Here is a 20,197-nt window from a genome sequence, read left to right on the forward strand (position 1 = left end):
ATTCTCCAGGAAAGGGACTAAGTTCTCTTCCATACATACCAATAGTATTTTCACATGATCCATATCTATTCATAATGCACCATACTACTTGCTGTTATATACTAAACCAACGTATTTACTGGTCCAGTGATTTGATTTATTTTGTTGCCAAGAATCACTGAAGCTGTAAGACAAAATTCTCTTAAAGTCACTACTCTCTATTTCAGCAGTGTAATAAAATTGTGTGAGGATGCTCTTTCCCTGCATTCCCCACACATATCTTCTATGAAAGTGATCAGGCTTAAAAAATGCAGCATGGCAAATAAATACCAAAGACCCTAGTATACTTCATAAGAATATCTGTGGGCTACCAGATGTCTATGGCCTTGAAAAGTTTATGCACATGTAGCAGCTTACAGAAACAGAGCCTTCAAGAAACTTCACTCATTCTTCTTCTCAAATTACTTCCCCACTACACAGGAAACAATCTCTGCCTGCACAATATTAATATACATACAATAAAGAACTGTTTCTTGAGCATAAACTTTTCTTGAATGAAATACATATATGTATATATGCATAAATACATATATATTTACAGTGATATGAATATTTTCTGTTCTTATACCACTGTACATTACAAAAAATATGTTAATCCTTTTATTAATTATTTATGATTTTTAAGTCTTTTTTATTTATTCATTTATTTATTTTTATGACCAGAGAATGCACGAATGCACTTTGCCTTACGGCACAGGAAAGAGGGAAAGAGGGGAGATGAAACAAGAAAGGCAATAGCAGAATTTATATACCTGCAATAATGTGAAATGAATGCTTCTACATTTTCCCTGTTCTTGAAAATAGAAATAAGAAAAAAGAATACAAACATACTGATTGGAAAGTTATTTCTCCCATACCGCTTTTTCTACCTAGCTGTGATAATTCAGGCCTAGGATTTCAACCACAGAAAATGAAAGCATATTACAGGATCTATTTTTTCATATCTAACTCTGTAATCTAAAGAATTATCTGTAACAGTGGGAAAAATAATCATACACACACTTCTTGTTTGACTACCATATCAATAATACCAAATTTACAAACAAAAATTCATTTGGTATGAATGTCTTTCCTGACGTAAGATATGTACTTATACTGAATGTCTTTGTTTTAGAGTGGAAATTATACCTCCCATATTGTCTCTTCTTTGACAAACTACTGATCTATAGTTTAGAGTGATTATCCTGTTTCTGTTTCAGCTATCACAAATAGCTTGCAGCGTTGCTTGGTTGATAATGATTTTTCTCATAGGAACCTGCTTCCAAAGAACATTAGTACCAACAAATAGATACCCGGAGGGTGTAGAGCTTTTTTCTGCTGTTTTTGGTTTGGTTTGATGCTGTATCAATTCCTCAAATTTCATTTGCTCTTGAAAGCTTAATGATAATAAAAATCCACTTATAATCTTACTTTGCGTGTTAGTGGGAAGTGCTGAAACCCTGACAAGACTAGAAGACAACGGTAAAATATGGAACTGTAAAGCAGTCACAATTACTGTGACTAACTGTGTCTGTAGAAGCTTATAAAGTACTAGACTACAGAAGACAGCACGATCTGATCATTTTAATGACAAAAGATTTACAATACAGAAAAAATGCAATTAACTGGGTCCACAGCCACACTAACCTATAATTCCCCGAAAACAGTTAAGAACTCATTAAATAAAATTTATGGAACTGTTAAACCAAAGCAGAATTAAAATGTTGTTCTACATCTCCATTTTTAACGTACATAAATGATAATACACGTCAGGGCACCAGTGTTCATTATTGTGGTTTGCTTCTTAAAAATTAAATTCCTATGTCTTTCTTTATAAAGTTGTATATGTTTGGATAAATGCAATACTTAGTGCTGACTTTCCTGAAAGATTTATAGTCAACTTGAAATTGACAATTCTTCATATGATCATATTGTTTATATGTTATAAAATGTTTCACACCACCCAGATATTTCTCAAAGCATTTCCACAAATCTAATCCCATAAGTATTCCCACTAAGATCAATAGGACTACTCCTAGATTTAAAGTGCAAAATTAAGAATTTGACACAATGCCCATATCACACATAATTAGTCCCTGGGAAGGTATGTTGGGGAGAGAGTCATAACTGCTCAGAGCTGAGAGTGGGTCAAGGAAATACAGCAAGAACAGGGAATTTTGAATGTAAAACTTTACTATAATATTTTAATATGACTAAATTATTTCATATTAAAAGGGCAGCCATGAAAATCTATAGCAAAGCATTACAGTTTCATTGCTAGTATGACAATGTAACATGAAAAACCAATGCTTGACCAAATAAAGTCCAGTATTAGATATCCTCCTGTGATTAAAAGGGCAGCAATGAAAATCTATAGCAAAGCATTACAGTTTCATTGCTAGTATGACAATGTAACATGAAAAACCAATGCTTGACCAAATAAAGTCCAGTATTAGATATCCTCCTGTAGACACTTGTCTCGTGTCTTAAAATGAGTTCACTTAAAAAGAGCAGAACAGTCCCTTGGTTACCTTATTATCTTATAACACGAGTTACTGTTGTCAGTGTGTTTACATTTCATTTAGCTCTTTTTCACTGGCTTGATTAAACACCCTAACATTTCTGTGGTGCTTTCTATTAACTATTATGACCGATTACTAACACTGCAGTTCAGTAAAGGTAAAACACTGAATGACAAATAAGTTGTTCTTTTTTCAGTAGGCTATAGGAAAATGTCTTTTTATTTCTTTTTTCCCCTACTCTTACGTATTTCACTGAAGATGGTTTATCGCATTGATTTTTACCCAAAAGTGTTTCTAAAATACATATCCATCCCTCCATATATACTGACTAGTTAATTAACAGCCCATTGTTCAAAATTTACTCCAAAGAGTAGGGAAATTTAACCCTGTGCTACATCAAATTAAATCTCTCTTTTAGAATTCTCTAAGTTAGGAAATCATCCTTATCTGTGTACAGCATGTCAGGACTTGCTTAATGCTCATGAAAGTTGGTATTAAGCATATGCCTAAGCGCCTTTCTGAAATAGAGCCTTAATCCCTCTGCAAAGGAAGGATGCTTTAATGAACAGCAATGTGCATCACATAGACTAATTGTAAGAAGCAGAATTGAAAGCTTAAGTGATTCCATTACATAAATTCACACTGTAGCTCTTCAGTATTCAGAACAAGCAGAAGTAGGGTATGCACAGTAAATATGGACATTTGAAAGTCTGTCTTAAACTGTTCAGATCATTTAAAGTGATCCTTTGTGAATAAATACTTTAAAAAGGTTTGATTTCTTCTTAACTTTTTTTTTTTTTTAACCATCCAAATTTGCAGGTCTGCCAGGGCTTTCAGTTATAACCAGACTGATCTCAAGATAGTAATTCATATTTTGATAGGCATTTTTACTCCATAGAATTAAGGGCTGAGAAAGAAATGCTTTTAATGCCTGTGGTTTGTGCTGTTTTTCAGAAAACATTTGAGAGGGAGGATAATGCATTAGTATTTCAAAACCATAACAAACTGCCTTAACATGAACAATACTAGGTTAATTGTAAAGCCTTCCAGCTTAGAAGGATTTTAACAACTGTACGTAAAGGGCAGTGCTCTCCTGGTGCCTTTTTCTATTTTGGTGAGTGCGATAAGTGTTTAATAAAGACAATCTCATCAAATTCCTATGCAGTCATTACACCTTGTTTCCTTAAATCATATTTTGACATTTCACATTATGAGAGAAGATATTTATGGATTAAAATTAAAATTCATTTATTGTTTTAAAAAAAAAAATTATAGATATGAGTTTTGCCACGTACAATGCTGATGCCACCCCAGGATTTTTTTGTCTGTTATTCGTGTTTTGACCAGAACACATTCTTGCTGTGTTTCTTACTCACTGCCATTAAATGCTGGCAATACAATAAATTTATGTGCCATTGATGAACAAATGATGAGAAAATACTGAAATGGCAGGTGTTATTTTACGTTGGTCATGTATACTTGCTAAATCTACATTAAAATTCAAATTGTGCAGACCTGTTTCTAATTCTGAAAGCCATCTGGATTCTACTGAAAGTGTTCAAAGTCTTCCTTCAGAAACTCATTTCTGAAGGTTCCAGTACTTCACATATATTGGGAACTTTTGATTTAGATAAAACCCCCTCTGATTATCCGAAACAACTTGTCATTTTGCCACTATAAAAGACGTTGCATAGAGTACATAATTCAAATTCTTAGATGGTTCCTGACTAAATTAGAGCACTCTTATCTAATGATCATTTTCACATTGTTCCCCTTCTGGGTGAGCACTGGTTCAATAAAAATAAAGCACACAATGAGTTCCATATGAGGACACTCCCTGCTTCTGAACCATTGTGGTCAACATGAAGGTACAGGAGTTATTAGTATTGTGTATTCTATTAACTGCAAACAAGATCAGTCATCTCAATTTACTCTCATCTACCTCAAATGTTTCAACTCAGATGACTGTTACTAATTTGTCTGTCATATTTCTCATGTATACCATCAAATACCTCCTAAAGGGATCTTTCATTATAGTATCTGATCACTTTATTATAGTATTTGATCGGTTTTATAAATGAATCCAAAAACAATTAATTATTCTTGGAGATTAGAGTTTAAATCACTGTAATACTTGCCCCCAGCATTCAAGACTGATCTTTGCTAAGTTTCACTTGACACAGCATGTAAACTTCTCTACCAGATTGTCTGAGCATTCTCAAAGCTTAATTGATCCAATTTGCATGTCTCATCCCAGCAGAATTGTGCATCATTTCTATCCTCTTGGACTAAGTGATCACAATCTAATCACTTTGTATACAAAGCAGATGGAAAGTTTCCAGCTCCTTTGCTATCCCCTTGCATGCATCCATATTAAAGCAATTCTAATTTGACAAGCAATCTGATCTTTCTGTATTTTTATAGGATTACTGTCTCATTGATTGGCCTTCTGTCACCAATTGTAATGTTCAGAACTTTATACTCAAGGCATTTTCACTTTTGTCTCACACCTTCTGTGTGGTCCATTAAAACGATCGCTTAATTTAAAAAACTGTGCTAATATCTCCCCTTAGGGAAGTTCTATACAACTTGGTGTAAATCAGCACAGCTCTGCACTGCAAGGAGAGAGCAATTTCCATTCATTGAGGATCTGCCCCTATATTTTTAAGGGAAAACAAATAATTAATTATAACCTCATTCATAAAGTTCGGAGCTTCATACATTAACAGATACTGCCAAAAAAATTATATCTTTTAAAAGGAAAATGTTATTTTAAATTCAGTAAATAGTGAAAAGTGGTAGTATAAAACCAGCAATGCTTTTCTGTGACTTGCATTTCAAATAGACTCAGTGGACAAGTCATATGTAAGCTGTTCGTATTGCAACCTTGGCTGAGTCTTGTAAAGACAATTTCTTTCTTTCCAGGAGATGAAATATGACTCCAATTACGTAAGTAAGTAAAACCCCTGTTATCTTCAGATTCTGTTCTCATTGTAAAAATGTATGGTCCCATAGCTTACAACTGGGTTGTGCAGGTGTAAGTCAGTGGAACATAACAAACACGTCTGTGGATGACACTCAAGAAATAATAGAATGCAGTTTGCTGTCTCTCAGCTGTGTTAGCTCAGCAGGACTAATAGCAATAATAAGTAGAAAAAAAATCATCACCAGAACAGGCAGGTGTGACTCACACATAGAATTCATCTAGTGAGTAATGAAGTATAATTTTATGGAGCCACTTTTAAGAGCAAATTTTCTGCTACTCTGTAAACAATCAGACACGTATTAGACTGTTGTGTTGTATTTAGTGAAGACACCCTGGGTTTCTAAGCCAATGTGAAGACTCGTGGCCCTGAGCTGCCTTTTCCATGTGGCAACCTGCTGCTTCTCCTCACAGTCCCACACTCCACCCTGAAAGCATTTAAACCTTCAATTGAGGTAAAAAAATTAAGAGTATTGAATGTTTTCCTTGAGCCCAACCTTACTGCAAAACATCAGGAACGGTCTATTGATTAATGAGACACACAACTTCAGGAGTATGAAGAAAAGAACATCTCTTACTTTGCCTTCCAAAACATCATTCATAAAATAATGTTGTCCTCTACCAAACATTATTAAATAGTACCTTAATGTTCTAGAGTTTAAGAAAATCTATCTTATTTCATTGCATTCTGTTGCCACCAACAAAACCAAAAGTTTTGAGAATAGATTAGGAAAGCATTGAACATAATGTTCATCATCAGTTATATTTATATTTCCAATTTGCCTTCCAAAACATCATTCATAAAATAATGTTGTCCTCTACCAAACATTATTAAATAGTACCTTAATGTTCTAGAGTTTAAGAAAATCTATCTTATTTCATTGCATTCTGTTGCCACCAACAAAACCAAAAGTTTTGAGAATAGATTAGGAAAGCATTGAACATAATGTTCATCATCAGTTATATTTATATTTCCAACAATTCCAAGTAATTATGGGAAAAAAATATCTGGTTTCGGCCCATTACTCTCTATAATGGCACTCGTATCGGTTCTGTCAGAGTTGTGTTATCAGTAAAGGTTATTTACAGGTGCAAGAGCGTTTGACTCCAGGAAAATTTGCAATATTGCTGATCGGTTTGTTCACTGTAATAAACTTGCTAATTACCTTACAAAGTAATTTTCCGGAGAATTGAATCTGATCCACAACCTGTTAGCTCATCCTGCTACAGTCCAAACTGTGTTCCAAATTGGTCTTTGCAGTTTAAGGATAGTATAAAGCATGCATGAAATGGTCAGAACTGGAAGGTGGGCCACTGTATCTAATACACAGAGATAAATTTATTTCAGAAGCAAAGGTAAATATCTTGCATTTTTAGTGTAGTCTGACGATATAGACCTTTGTATCTCTAAAGGTATCAGAAGGATCTGTCATCAAGGTGGACATCTTAATCTTTCTGTCTTCCTCGCCTGCCTTCCTTGCCTGCTTGGCAGATATTTTGGAAGCAAGACAAAGCACCTGGACACTCAGTCTGCATCATCCCATGTGAAAAGCAGTCATTGATTTCATTTTGTGCTTCTAGAAGTAAAATTGGGAAAAAAAAACCATTCTGGAAAGATGATTTTGCCATCAGACAAGCAGAATGGACCATCATCTTCTACCCAGCTCTACTTACTAAAAAAATAAATGAAGGGAAATTGTTGAATGTGATACTATGGCTTACATAGTATGGAACAAAATCTAATCTTGACAGGACATTGAAATTAGTCTGCAGCAAAAAAAATTCTCATGTAGTCTGCAAATAGATTGAAGGAGACACATTTACATGAAATGACGAATGTCAAAATACCAGTCTAGAAGGAAAGATGTCCACTGAGGTTCTGAAAGACATAGAAAACCCACAAGTGTCATTATTCAATTCCCTTAACTCCAACACAAATTTGCTTCGTAAGGTGCGGGCTGCTTTCCTTGGTGGTAGACCAGAGCATTAATCCTTCTAATTTTCAGCTCTTAATTTGGAAACAGTCTGGACATGGCCCAGTTGCTGCCCTGACAGCTGCACATATTCACATTCTTCTATCCATCTGCTGAGAGCTGAGACTTGCTTGGACTTCTCCAGATCTGCAAGTTGCTTTTTTGCTTATCCACACTCTATCTTGACCCCATAATTCTTGGAACCTCTAGAGATGGAAGGCTTTTCTTTCTTGTCCTATGTTGTTTGGCACCATATTGCACACATTTTAGGCTTTTTTGGGTCAAATTCTGAATTGTCTAGCCCTCTCCAGTATTGTTTTATAAGAAATATTTACATCTTTCCTTTCCTATCCTTTGCTTCCCTGTTCCCAGAAAAGAAACATAAAATCACTGTTCTACTAGTTTTTGTCTTCATGATATTAATTTTTTTCTGCTGTCTTGTATCACAGATTACCTTGTTGTACATGGCATCTTCCTCTTTCGATTACAAATGAGCTTTACTTACCTTTTTGTCCCTTTCAACTGCATTTGCTAGTTAACAGACCTAGTCTCCTGGGTGTTTCTCAAACCTGGGTGTTACTGGATCTCTGGCTAGCTGCCCTCTTTTCCCATCTGTGTTACCATAACTAAGTCAGCTGGCATTGGTACCTACAAGGCCTTCTTTCTAGAACCCCTGTGTGGTGGATTGATGTGACTTAAACCAATGTATGCCCCATATACACACATATAGCATCCTTAGCAAAGAGCAAAGGGAATCAAGACCTATACATATGATCGTTATACCTTAATCTAAATTAATATTTTCATTGATTGCTTCGATTTGTTCTTTTCAGCTTTCCATCAGGCTCTGGAGTGAGAAAAACACAGCATATTGCTTCATCATGGTCCTTGCATTCTCACACTTACTCTTGGGGATGCTTTTTCTTCTCTTAAACTTTTTCAATCTCTTTTTTCCTGTACTCAAATCGTTAAGACTAGAATCTTTACATTTTCATTCAATCTTAAGATAAATCTGAATTGAATAAATATGTCAGTACAAGTGGGAATTATTCCTCAAGGTAAGGTACCTCCATTGTTTCTTATACATATACACATATGCATACATTTATGTATATGCTCCATCACTGCTATCACTCCAGTTCCTGCTGGTTTCCTCCATAAAACCTCTTTTGACATGGCTTCATTCAGTTTATCAGTAAAACAGATAAATTGAAACAACTTTTTAAACAACTAATACTTTCTTTGCTCTCCGAATTTTTCAAGAGGGATTGATACACACTCAGGAGTACACTTGATTCGGCAGAAAGGATAAAACAGAAAAGCAATAAGGCTTTAAGATCCTCAGAGTAGTAGTGGACATGAGCTTGAAAAGAAAGAAACAAACATGAATTGTGCGATCTGAATCATACAATGAGACAGGAAATAACAGTTTTACTTGGCTTATTTCCTGTTTAGTTGAAGGTATAATAGAGTGCTTCTAGTCATGGCTTTTTATTGTCAGGAAGATATTGAAAAAATAGAGGGAATGAATAATAGAGCAGTAAAGATGAACACAGGACTGTAGTGCTGTGCTGCAGTGCTGACTAATGAGGAAAACTTCTTGAAAGTGTGAAATATGTACTGCTTGGCTAAGCAACAGTTAAGTGGTAAAGGGTAACAGATGGGTGGGGGGACAACAGTCTACATATGAATGAAGATTATGAACATCTAGGAGCAAGAGGAATTATTTAACAGGTTTTAATATAAACACTATGCAGCATTATAGCCCTGCAAATTAAAAAAGAAACATAAAAATATGTCAAGTACTTTCCCAAATGCCTACTCTGCCCATATAATGTGTGTAAATTTTGTAAGAAAAATTGGCAAAAAGTATTTTGCCAATTTATGGCATTGCATTTATACCATGATTATGGAAACTCAAGAAATGACTATCTGCTTTTCCCAACTGTGTCTGAAAACTTTTCATTGTTTCAGAAAAACAAGCTAAACTTTGCCTTATGCAGCACCTGCCTACCTTGTAAGGAAAATGAAATGCTTGATTGCCTAGTCAGCAGTATTACAATTTGGTACCTCAGTATGAAATGTTTAAGCATCTTATCATCCTTACACATGTATCCAAGTACCAGATTTTCCATATTTTGGAAGCACTTCAAATGGAAAATAACTTTGTGGGCTCAATTCTTCTCACACACACTCCACAGCAACAAAATTGCATGTCTCTATAGTCCTCAAGGTAATTTCTCATGATTTACAGAAACAGGAAAACTAAATGGGACAGTATGACTATGGTAACATTTTGTGGAATTCATGCAGCAAAAATCTCCTTATATCACCTGGAAAATGACATTAAATTTATTTATTTCTACTCAGAGAGGGCCAAAGAATCTCCTGTGATGTAGGTAGAACATTATGTTGGACTGCCTTTAGCTGTTCTCAACATATACCCTATTCACCCATAGGAAACACCACAACGCAGGCCTTCCGTGCTCTAAGAATACTGTATGACTATATGAAAGGAAGGTGCTATTTTTTCACTGCCCAAATGTGGAATATATTGCTACCTCTTGTCAATCAGTCCTCAGTATGCCTCTTTTACTAACCTACAGAATAAAATATCAGTTAAAAATTCAATTTTAAAATGGCCAAACAGTTGTATTCCAAAATTAATATTCTCAGATGGTCTACTAGGGTCGATAAAACTGATCTCAAGATTCTGGATTAAATCTTCAATTACTCTATGAACAGCACAACTTAATAAACAACACATATTAAAAAACTTTTGCCTTCTTCTTGAATGTTTAGAACTACCTCCTTCTCCCAGGGGAGCATTCTGAAAAAGACAGCCTGAGACTGAGACAGTAAGGCATACTTTATATTTTCTGGATGAATAATTGCACATGAACCACTATATGAAAAAGAGCTATATTTGTCTTGGTATTCCTATTTATCTGAAAGATAAAATAGTGTTTGTTCTTTGCTATATTGTTTATGATTTATAGAGTACTACTACCGTACCATGTGCTTTACACTCACGTAAATAACAATATTACTTTTGCAACAGCACAGGGCTGTAGCACCAGCAAATACTTGAATACGCAAGGAACTATTAATGGTAGTAATTTTTTAGCTGAGTCAAAAACATCTACAAGAATTAATCCTAAATATATTGTATAATTTTATGAGCATATTTATTGATTTTGGTGATCAGCATCTTTTCATGATGTGTTCTTCTCTTGTCAATGGATCTTCTTCATAGGTTAAGTTTACTCTTAGGCTGGGAAGGTTAAGGCGGTTCCCATTGATTGAGGTCAAGTGATATACAGTTAGGTGTTGACAACATATTTTTAATATAATGTAAACAAAACCACCCTTTTTTTAACTGGCTAATCCTCCTTCTTACAGCCTTGAAGCTATGAGAGATTAAGCATTATGACCTCCTCGAACTTCTGCTCGTGGTGTAGACTGGTATTCATACCACGACCATGGTTTGGACAGTTGGGACAGAATTAGAGTTCTCCTAACAGCATAAACTCCACTGCTTTTTCTAAAAGCTACTTTTCTCCAATATATGTGACAGTAAGTGTCTCTTACAGTGCAAAAGCGACAGAGAAGATGCTGGTAGCATAAGGTAGCTAATAGTTATTCTGAGATAAGTGAGCAACCCAGTGTATTAACTTCTTTCTTCTCTCAGCAGTTCCGCTATTAGCACTTAGCTCAGCCAACTCTTCCAGGGAAATGCATAATGCTGAAAGAAAAAGATTATACTGCAGAGATTTTCCAGGACTTATCACCAGTATATGTATGTAAAAGACAACTTATTTGACATGAAGGAACCATTCCCTGTTTTTTTCAGGATCTCTAAATATGTTGCCCCAGGTACTCCCCTTAACTGGTAAAAGTTAGCATTGAAAAACTGACATGTGTACACAGGTACTATTTCATTAATTGATTACTAAAAAAAAAAACCAAGGAACTTGAGAAGTGCAGTGTGATATTTAAAACAAACAAACAAACAAACAAACCAATCGTGTGGAGCAAAGAAGAAATTCAGCAGAAGAATTGTGACAAGGCAGCAATAGTCCTGGCAGCACTTTCAGACTGGAAAATACTAAATACATGGAATGAATGCCCATTGGGTCTGTAGACAGACACTTATGTCTAACAGTACAGGTATAAGAAAAAAGGCAACATGCAAAAGGTAGTGTGATAGCAGGCTACAAGATGTAAAACTTTAAAGCATATGCAGTTTGATCTTTTGAAAGCAACGGAAAAATATCCTTTATCTTCACTGGTCCAAAAGAAGTAGCCTTGTACTAACATAAATATCAAATAGATCTGCACTTATGAATTTCAACTAACTTGTCATCCATAAAGGATGGAAAATAAAGGCAGGAAAGAACTCCGTTATCTTGTTCATAATGTTTAGAAATGTTGCATGATTCTTGTTTTCAGAACAAATAATGTTCTATCTTCATAACAAAGAACAATAGTGAGCTATTGTTCTCAAGCTATTTTTGGGATGTTGACTAACGTCTCCATATTTCTCTGGATCCTGTCGTTGCTTCTTAGTCCACTATTGCCTCTTGTCTTACAAGACCACTGCCTCAGGGTAGGGGTTGTGTTTGCTTGCACTGTGGCTAGCACAGTGGGAATTTGGTTCATGACTGGACTTCCTTAGCCCTAGAAAAATGCAAATACACACAGTTCTTGGTAGCCCTAGTTTTACAGCGCTGTATTTCCAACATCATTAATACACAACTGTGAGACTAGAGGATGGAGGTAAAACTGGATGTTGAGTGACAGCCAATAGCATGAACTAGAGGACTGAAAACAAGCTCAGCAGATGAAAAGGAGAAGGAACATTAGAACATGGGTAAAAAAAGTCAGCTGAAGCAGCATGGGCTTGACTGACATCAAAACTGTAAATCTCATGCTCTCATGAAAAGAAAGCATTTTCTGATAACCAGCATACAGGAGACTTGCATCTACATATCGTTGCAAAATTAGCTTTTACTCTTGTTTTCTGTTTTGTCAGAGACCCATAAAATATAGTTTTAAGTAATGCCCAAAAGAAATTCAGAACAGAGCACTGCAGGTAGAGCCTATTAGTCTACTGAAATACAGAACTGGTATTACAGGATTATATAAATAGCATGGCTGTGCCATTGAATAAAAAGCTGCGATGAGGGCTACTTAATTTACAGATGTTGTCATCACCTTCGTTAACCTTCCTCTTCTGTAATGTCACATGTTAAGGATCAATGTTCTATATTATACTAAAAGATCAAAAAGCTGCATGTTCTGGTTCAGTATCCAACCATAAGTCTCTCAACTCTATTATTGCTTTTAATAATGAAATTACATACAAATTGTCTTTTAGTGTTTGAGCATGTGAAATTGTCATCACTTTAAATCCCCAGCATAAAACCCATTTCTGTATCCATTCAGCTATGTGAAAAGATGACTTCCTATAAAGAGGGAAAGAGGAAATTACACTATAGCTGTGCAGGCTAATGAAATCAACCAGGAAAAAGCAGTAGATTTTAGGTTATCCCTTTGGATAATTCTTCCTGTGTGCCTTAATCTCACCGTTCTCCCCAGAGACACTTTAGCCCTGCATGCTAAGTAGGAAACATTCGGATTGTCAGTCAGCTCTCAGTTATTCAGGGTAATCCAAATAAGTAAAGCATGGAATAACACAAAGCCCACAGTGACTATCCAATGAAGAAAAGTGTGTGCTACTAGTGACTGCGTAGTACAAGCTGAGATGGTAAATTCATACCACTGCTGTACAGTTGAAGTATCCCTTCACCAAGATCTATTCCATCCACAAAGCAGGTAAGCAGGACTTGACTATTTTGTCTGTTCATTTGTTTCGCTTGCAGCACTTGCGGTAGAAAAACGTCGACAGGAATGGCATGTCCCATTTTACTTAAAAGGTCAACTGTTATCAATTTTCATAGCACAGAACAACAAAGAGATCCTGAGATGGATAAGTATCAGAAATACAGCAGATTTGCTTTTTCACTTTCATAAATGGCCTTTTGGAGTATATAAAACAACACCGCTTCAAAGTTTATGCTAAAAGTAAAGATAACATAAATAGAAAAGGAGCAAAAAATACAACAAAGGGGAAGTTTCTCTCTGAGTTATTATGCCATCTTTGTTTTCCACATAGTGTCCACAAAGACAGATGAAGAACAGTTGGTTTGGGTTGGGATTGGTTGTTTTTTTTTCCCAAAAGTACTTGGGGGGGGAAAAAAAAAAAGAAAAAAAATCTGTGCAGAGGTGTAGCTCCTCTCAGCCGGGAGCTTACTTGCAGAGCAGATGTGAACATTTATCTTGCGCAGGACACTTAGAGGGGCGAGACACCAGGCTGAGGCTGGGCAGAGAGTGCAGGTCCCCGTGGGTTGCCTCCAGAGGCAGCGAGAGGGACAGAGCCCTCCAGGGACTCGCACCCGACCCACCTCCTGCTTCGTTGTCTGCAAATAAGGCAGCCTAGTCTCTTTTACCCACATTTAGCCTTTGTAATTTCACCCCATCTCCTCACCACTTCCCAAAGTGTCAGTAAAACTGCTGTAGTGTAGTTTCTAGAGATGAAAAGCTATTTGGGCTAATTTCTATTCAGAGATCCTCAGCTCTTTCATCACAGATAAGTTCCGTCAGTTTCTCAGCAGCTGATATTCCCGCGTATCAGTCTGAGTTTGACTGAGTGGCCAGCGCTTCCACAGTATTCACCGCCTTAATGTATTTTAGCAAAGACACTTATTATCCAAGTCAGTCAAAAAGTCATCAGCCACATCTGAAAGTGTCAGGCTATGATCTAGAAAAAGAGCCCTACTTCTGAGTACATCTGTATGGCTTGATATAAGGTCACACCACAGATAAATATCATATGTGAATAATTCTGTCATCCGATTGACACATTCACCAACACCTTTGAAAAACAAAAACAAACACAAAAAACCAGCATCCTCCCCTGTCTGGCCTCCTTCCCTCCAAAATGCTGAGGCTGGAAAAAACAATCCACTCTCTGTGCCGACAATAACATACACTTACTGTTATTTTGCGGCTTGAAAAGCCCTTTCCCCACCCTGCCTTGGCGCAAACATGTACATTAAATGCACTAATTTTCTAGGAAATATTTCAGTTAATTGCATTTTTTTTTAATGCTTCACTCATTCTGTACTACTCCAGAAAATAATAATGCAAATATTAGCTTTATGCACTTTGTTCCATGTTTGAAAATTGAATCCAACAAGCCTTTTTATCTCAAAACAGTTAGAAGAAAAACAAAGAGGCAGGTAAAATGGAATTGGAAGGCAATGACTGTGAGCTCTAACAAACTGCATGCTCTTAGTCCACTCATTTAACCTTTTTTTCTTGATTTTACCATCTAGAAAATGTAGGTTAGGATTTATGCTTTCCTTCCCCATACATTATAAATAACAACTACATGCAAGGCATCTTACAAGTTCCAAGTGTTATTTTTGAGAAGTACCGGTGAGCCTCTCAAAATTAAATATCAACTTCTTGGGTTTGTGCTCAATCAAGCCTATGTCTTTCTCTCTTTTATTTTCAGTCCTTCATAGCTTAGTGAGGTTTCAGGGGAAAAAAAAAAAAGAGTTGAACTCAGCAAAGAGCTTGAAACTGTCCCTGTCTTTAACTATACCTAAAATTAGAGCCATTGGAAAAGGAGCTTTGATTTGGATCCAAAAGAAAACAGTGAAGCCAGCCATCAATCAGCATCTCACATGGAGTTCACAGCCTTGTTTCACTTCTTCAAGTTTATCTGTGGCTTCTTTTGATTTTTTTTTTTTTAAAATAAGAAAAATGAAAGGATTACTGGCTGAGACTTTGTGTCATAATGCTTTTGAGGAGACTGACAGTCTTGCAGCAGAACACATAAAATTAAAAACAAAACAAAAAAAAAAAAAACAAAAAACAACAGCAACAAAAAAAACCCTCACAACCAAACCCTGGATGTCTGATAGCTATGTAACAAAACCAATAAAGATACCAACAAAAGTTTAAAATTCTATTTTAACTGCACCCCTTTTTGCCAATGTGTACCCATGTAGACTTAATTACAAGATTGTATATAGCTTTTCAAAATTTAATATAATAGCATACACTTTTTCCTAATTTTAGGTGTTTATGCATTGAATCATTTAAAACTGTTATGTACTATTATTTTTATGCCCAAATAGACTCCATTAAAGTCATTTATATGGAAAATACAGAGTAAGACATTTCACAAAACATATTACCAAGCAATAGTAAACATTTTCCAGAAAACAGAAGACACCTATGCTTTTAGCTAAATTAGCATCATAGTTAACTGCCTCATCTCTTACATGACATGTCTGAAAGATAACAGTGCCTATCTGAACAGGTAAATGGGCTAAATAGTTAAATGCTTCAGCCCTTTAAGCGAACATGACATATGCTCTGCTGACAGACAGAAAGAAATTGTATATGGTTCAGTCCACAATCTGATTACATGTTAAGCACCTCCCAAGAGGCACTCAGAATTACTCAGGATTGAATCCAAGATGATTAAAATTCATACCATGGAGAGGAAAGACCTACATTTTTAAAAAAAAGCAAAAAACCTCAGTCACCTCTGACTCCTATTAGTGTAAAACTAATGGAACTCCTCCAGAGGTTTCTCCAGAGTGACACGAGAAACAGGCCCCTGCCGCCTTAAGAAAATAAATACATTAAAAAAAACAAACCAAAACAAACAAACAAACAAAACATTCTGCCAATAAATGGATGTCAAGGATGCAAGAAGGAAGGCTGCAGTATACCTCAGGTATGGATCTGAAGTCTTATTAAACAAACATGAAAACACTGAAAAATTATTTTAAGTGAAAGACTCATCTTACTGAGGTGAATAGGAATCTTGTTACATTATTTAAAAGGAATAGGATTTTACCCTGTATGATCATGTAATTAAAATGTCAGAGTGCACAAACCCAGGAGGACAGAGTTAATGCTGAACATGGAATTAACATTGGTATTTCATGATTCTTGGATGATTTGCCATATAACCCTAATGTTCTCCAAATGCTGCCTTCCAAACAGAATTGCCTAGGGCTTTGTAAAATTGAATAGTGGCAAGGAGAAAACATTCCCTGTTGCAGCTCCATTTGCCTGAGTGTTTCTGAAGGATTTTTATCTCACAGCCCTTAAAATCTGGAGGAAGGTTCCTTGTTCCTAGATGTGCAGTTAGATTGGCACCCTGCAAAGCATCCTGAACTTAAGGTAGTGCAGGACTGACCTCCCCAGGAGCAGAGCACTCTGCAGAACACGAGGCAGAGTCTGGTTGCTGCTTCCACTTCACTTGATGAAAGAAGTGAGTTATGCCAGCTCTTTGCTTGCCGTAGGTTCCTCACCAAAGGGAAAGAAATAAAAAAATAATAAAAAACCCAACCAACCTTCCTATCAAAATCTCGGTCTTCTCAGTCCCTACCTGCCTGCAAAGGATTTGAAACAAGAACAGCAATATTTTTAAGGGGAGAAGAGCGGGAGGAAGACGACTGCTGCTCACTTCAGAGTGGTGCTACACATAATATGTTAACATACGGAAAGAAAATCACATCTTCACCTTTTTGCTCCCCTGCGTGGGAATGCAGCTTCGGTCATGATTGCACCTCAGGAACCACACAGTAAAAAGCCTCTCCAGTGAGAAGGTTAGGAACTGGGCACGTCTTCTCTTATAAGATGCTCAGCAAGGACTCTGTTTCCAGGAAGATGGGCTTGCTTTTGCAAGTGCAAATTTTTATCTGCTTTTCCTACAAAATGAGTTGCTGGTACAAATGTGAGTTCCTGAGCCAAAAATTCATACTGCTGATACAAAAGCAGGCTGGGCACAGACTGTTTCAGAAAAAAAGGTTTGCTTTTCAGAAGGTATCTGCTTATGAATGCTAGGACTCCTGTAAAGGACAGGAAAGAGCAGACTGTGAAGCTAAAAATAACCGCATACATGCAAATATCATGTACTCTAGCGCTACCACAGCAGCTTTGGCCATAATATAGCAATCGAATGAATATGAGAATTGCTACAGATCAAAACTAGTCTTCAGTTGAGTTTTTAAAGACACTTCTTTTCCAAGAGAGAAATTCTAATTTGCAAGCCACACTTCCTTTTTTATCAGTGGGCAAGAATGCCAAATATGCTATTTTCCAGAGGCACAAGAGAAGCTCCAACCCGAGAACAAATTTGCCTAAAAGACAAAACTCACAAAGCCAAGCAGCAGCTGCATGGCATCAGAATGGAAACTGCTACATAACCTAAAACTTAACAAAAACTTTCAGGACTGCTGTAGTAAGAGATGATATTTCTGATTCTAGCACATCTTTCTTAAGGGCTCAATTGTGCAAAGTACCAGCCCTGGTTCAGAAAAGAACCTAAACACAACCATAGCTGTAATCATGAGAGCAGTTCCCCATTTAACTTGATTATTCAGTTGGCATGATTAAATTCTAAGTGCTTAACTGTGTTAACACAAACATCGAGGTTTTTGTCTCAGAACGACGAATTAAGTAAGCTGAAATTCATTGCACTTGTATATTTGAAGCGGTGGATTTCAGATTACTTCATCTCCTTTTTCTGTAAGCATGCCATTTTTCCAAAAGCTGTCACTCCCTTGCTTTCTATGCATTTGCTATATTTTAATGAGAAACTCTGTTTATTGATTCTGATATTACGTAGAAGAATGGGTTTTTCTTTCAATCAGATGATTACACATAAATGTTACATAGAAACACAAGAGGGTTTTTTGTTTGGGGCTTTTTTCCCTTCATAATTGCTGAAGGAAGCGTATTACCCGTCAGCACAAGGCAGTGAATGAGCTAAGGCCCGGATTCACAGCTGTGCCCAGTGCGCTCCACATGTAGCGACGGGCGCCCGAAACAAGCCTTTTGGGATGCCCTGATGTAAGGCCTTGTTCTGCGCTGGCCTGGTACCCATCCAAGGGAAGGTAAAGCCACAAGGCTGTGCTATGCACGGAGGGCAGCGAGGCCCCCAAGGTGCCCATCTGCCAGCCAGGCGACGTCAAAGCAAAGCAGTAATGCAGACATGCCCTCCTTCTTACTTGTCACACCCCCAGATGCCTGCTTCTTTCTCCCTTCACTTCAGCAGTGCTGATCTTTAGAGAGCAAACAACATAACGCAGAACTTCTGTTTTCTGGGACTAGCTGTTAGCTCTTATAAAAGAATATTCATCATTATATTTCTCCATTCCGATGGAAAAAAGTACATCTAATATTAGTAATAAAGTATTATTCATTTTATCAATGCTGGTAAAACACTTTCATTATTGCAATCCTTTAAAGAAGCATAGCTAATATGTAGAGCTTTTAAAGAAAATTGCAAGAGGAATCAGGAATGTAATGTGTTGCTGTTTTGAAGTGTTAAACATTTTTCTTTTTCAAACTACAAAACTTTGTCCCACCCTGGCTTAATTCAACCACACTGACAGAATAGCAATTTTCAGGTTGCACCATATAAACACGTCAAAAAGCAAGCATCTGCACCCTCCAAAGTTTGTTTAAATCCCCTACCTTTCCTACATAGAGTGGGTCTGTACCCATGTATTCTTCCAGCACAAAGAATTGATTCCACACCCAGCTGCGTTTGGTTCTCGTCCTCCCTGATTGAAAGTAGGGCTTTGACCTGGACCTCGAGAGCTCTGCTTGATTCATCCCAGAAAGACACAGGAAAAGAGCTAGTATCTGCAGAAAACGGCAGAACTCCACTTTGCCCAACTTCATCTTTTTTTTTCTTTTTTCCCCGTGTAAGGAAAAACCTTGACGAGAGCAGGCACAATTCCAGTTGTCTCAGTAGCTCTAGCCTCCGGCAGGGTGTCAGCTGGGAGTCCAGAGATAATAATTTGTGGAGTGGTCGATTGGAAGAAGTCACCGCTGCTGAATAGCCTTCACCAAAGAAATGGTGTAATAGGTACCTATCCGGGAAAAAGACAAGAACTGTTGTCAGAACTTTTTTTTTTTTTTAAAGAATGCAAATTCTTTGCAGCTTTCACATAATGCATAAAAAAAAATTATTTATGATTTTTCTCATCATCAACACACTTGAGTTTACATAATAAGTCTTTGAGAGTCTCGAGCCCGTTCCTTGGATGGCATTACTTCTGCAGACAGATCTGTATTTATAAAGTTTTCTCATGACTGTTCTCTTAATACACCAGTTTCCCCAGTACAAAGGCCGATTTTTTTTTATTATTGAAATAGTCAAAGCAAGTGTATTTTTTTACACTTTTACAATTTGTTTTGATTTTTCCTCCTCTGTCTACTACAGTCTGCTTTACTTGCCATTACTGTGACATAATTACAAACCAGATACAGGCAGGAAGTTATATTAATGGAAAGGACATATGCTAGCTTAACTCTCTTCCATATAACTGAAAAGTAAAATAAAGGAGTATAAGATGAATCAGATCAATTTGACTGATTCTTAGTCACAGTACACCAGATGTTACGATTTGTTCTGATCTGAATCTGACCCGCTAAAAAGCCCTCAGAGTCTCCCCACTCATTTTTACTACATTCTTAAAGCAAATGTCAGGCACGGTAAGAAGACTAGTTTATATACTTATGCTCAAATATGTTCAGAAAGATCAGAGGATAATTTGATTTTGTGTTTTCAATGAAACCTTGATTTAATGACAAATTAT

General features: G+C 36.6%; 1 protein-coding gene across 2 annotated transcripts in view; it reads right to left on the reverse strand.

Moving 5' to 3' along the window:
• Window positions 1-19,468, reverse strand: part of CDH7 (cadherin 7) — a 72,852-nt gene extending 53,384 nt beyond the window's left edge. The window contains exon 1 of one of the 2 annotated variants that reach the window (XM_009284080.1): window positions 19,068-19,468. In XM_009284080.1, the coding sequence (XP_009282355.1) occupies window positions 19,068-19,277 (210 nt within the window). In that variant the 5' untranslated portion in view covers window positions 19,278-19,468. The remainder of the gene's footprint in view (window positions 1-19,067) is intronic. The other variant, XM_019473343.1, reaches the window with a different exon arrangement.
• Window positions 19,469-20,197: the final 729 nt, after the last annotated feature.

The sequence above is a fragment of the Aptenodytes forsteri genome, unplaced genomic scaffold, assembly GCF_000699145.1.
Source record: "Aptenodytes forsteri isolate BGI_AS27 unplaced genomic scaffold, ASM69914v1 Scaffold229, whole genome shotgun sequence".
Lineage (NCBI taxonomy): Eukaryota > Metazoa > Chordata > Aves > Sphenisciformes > Spheniscidae > Aptenodytes > Aptenodytes forsteri.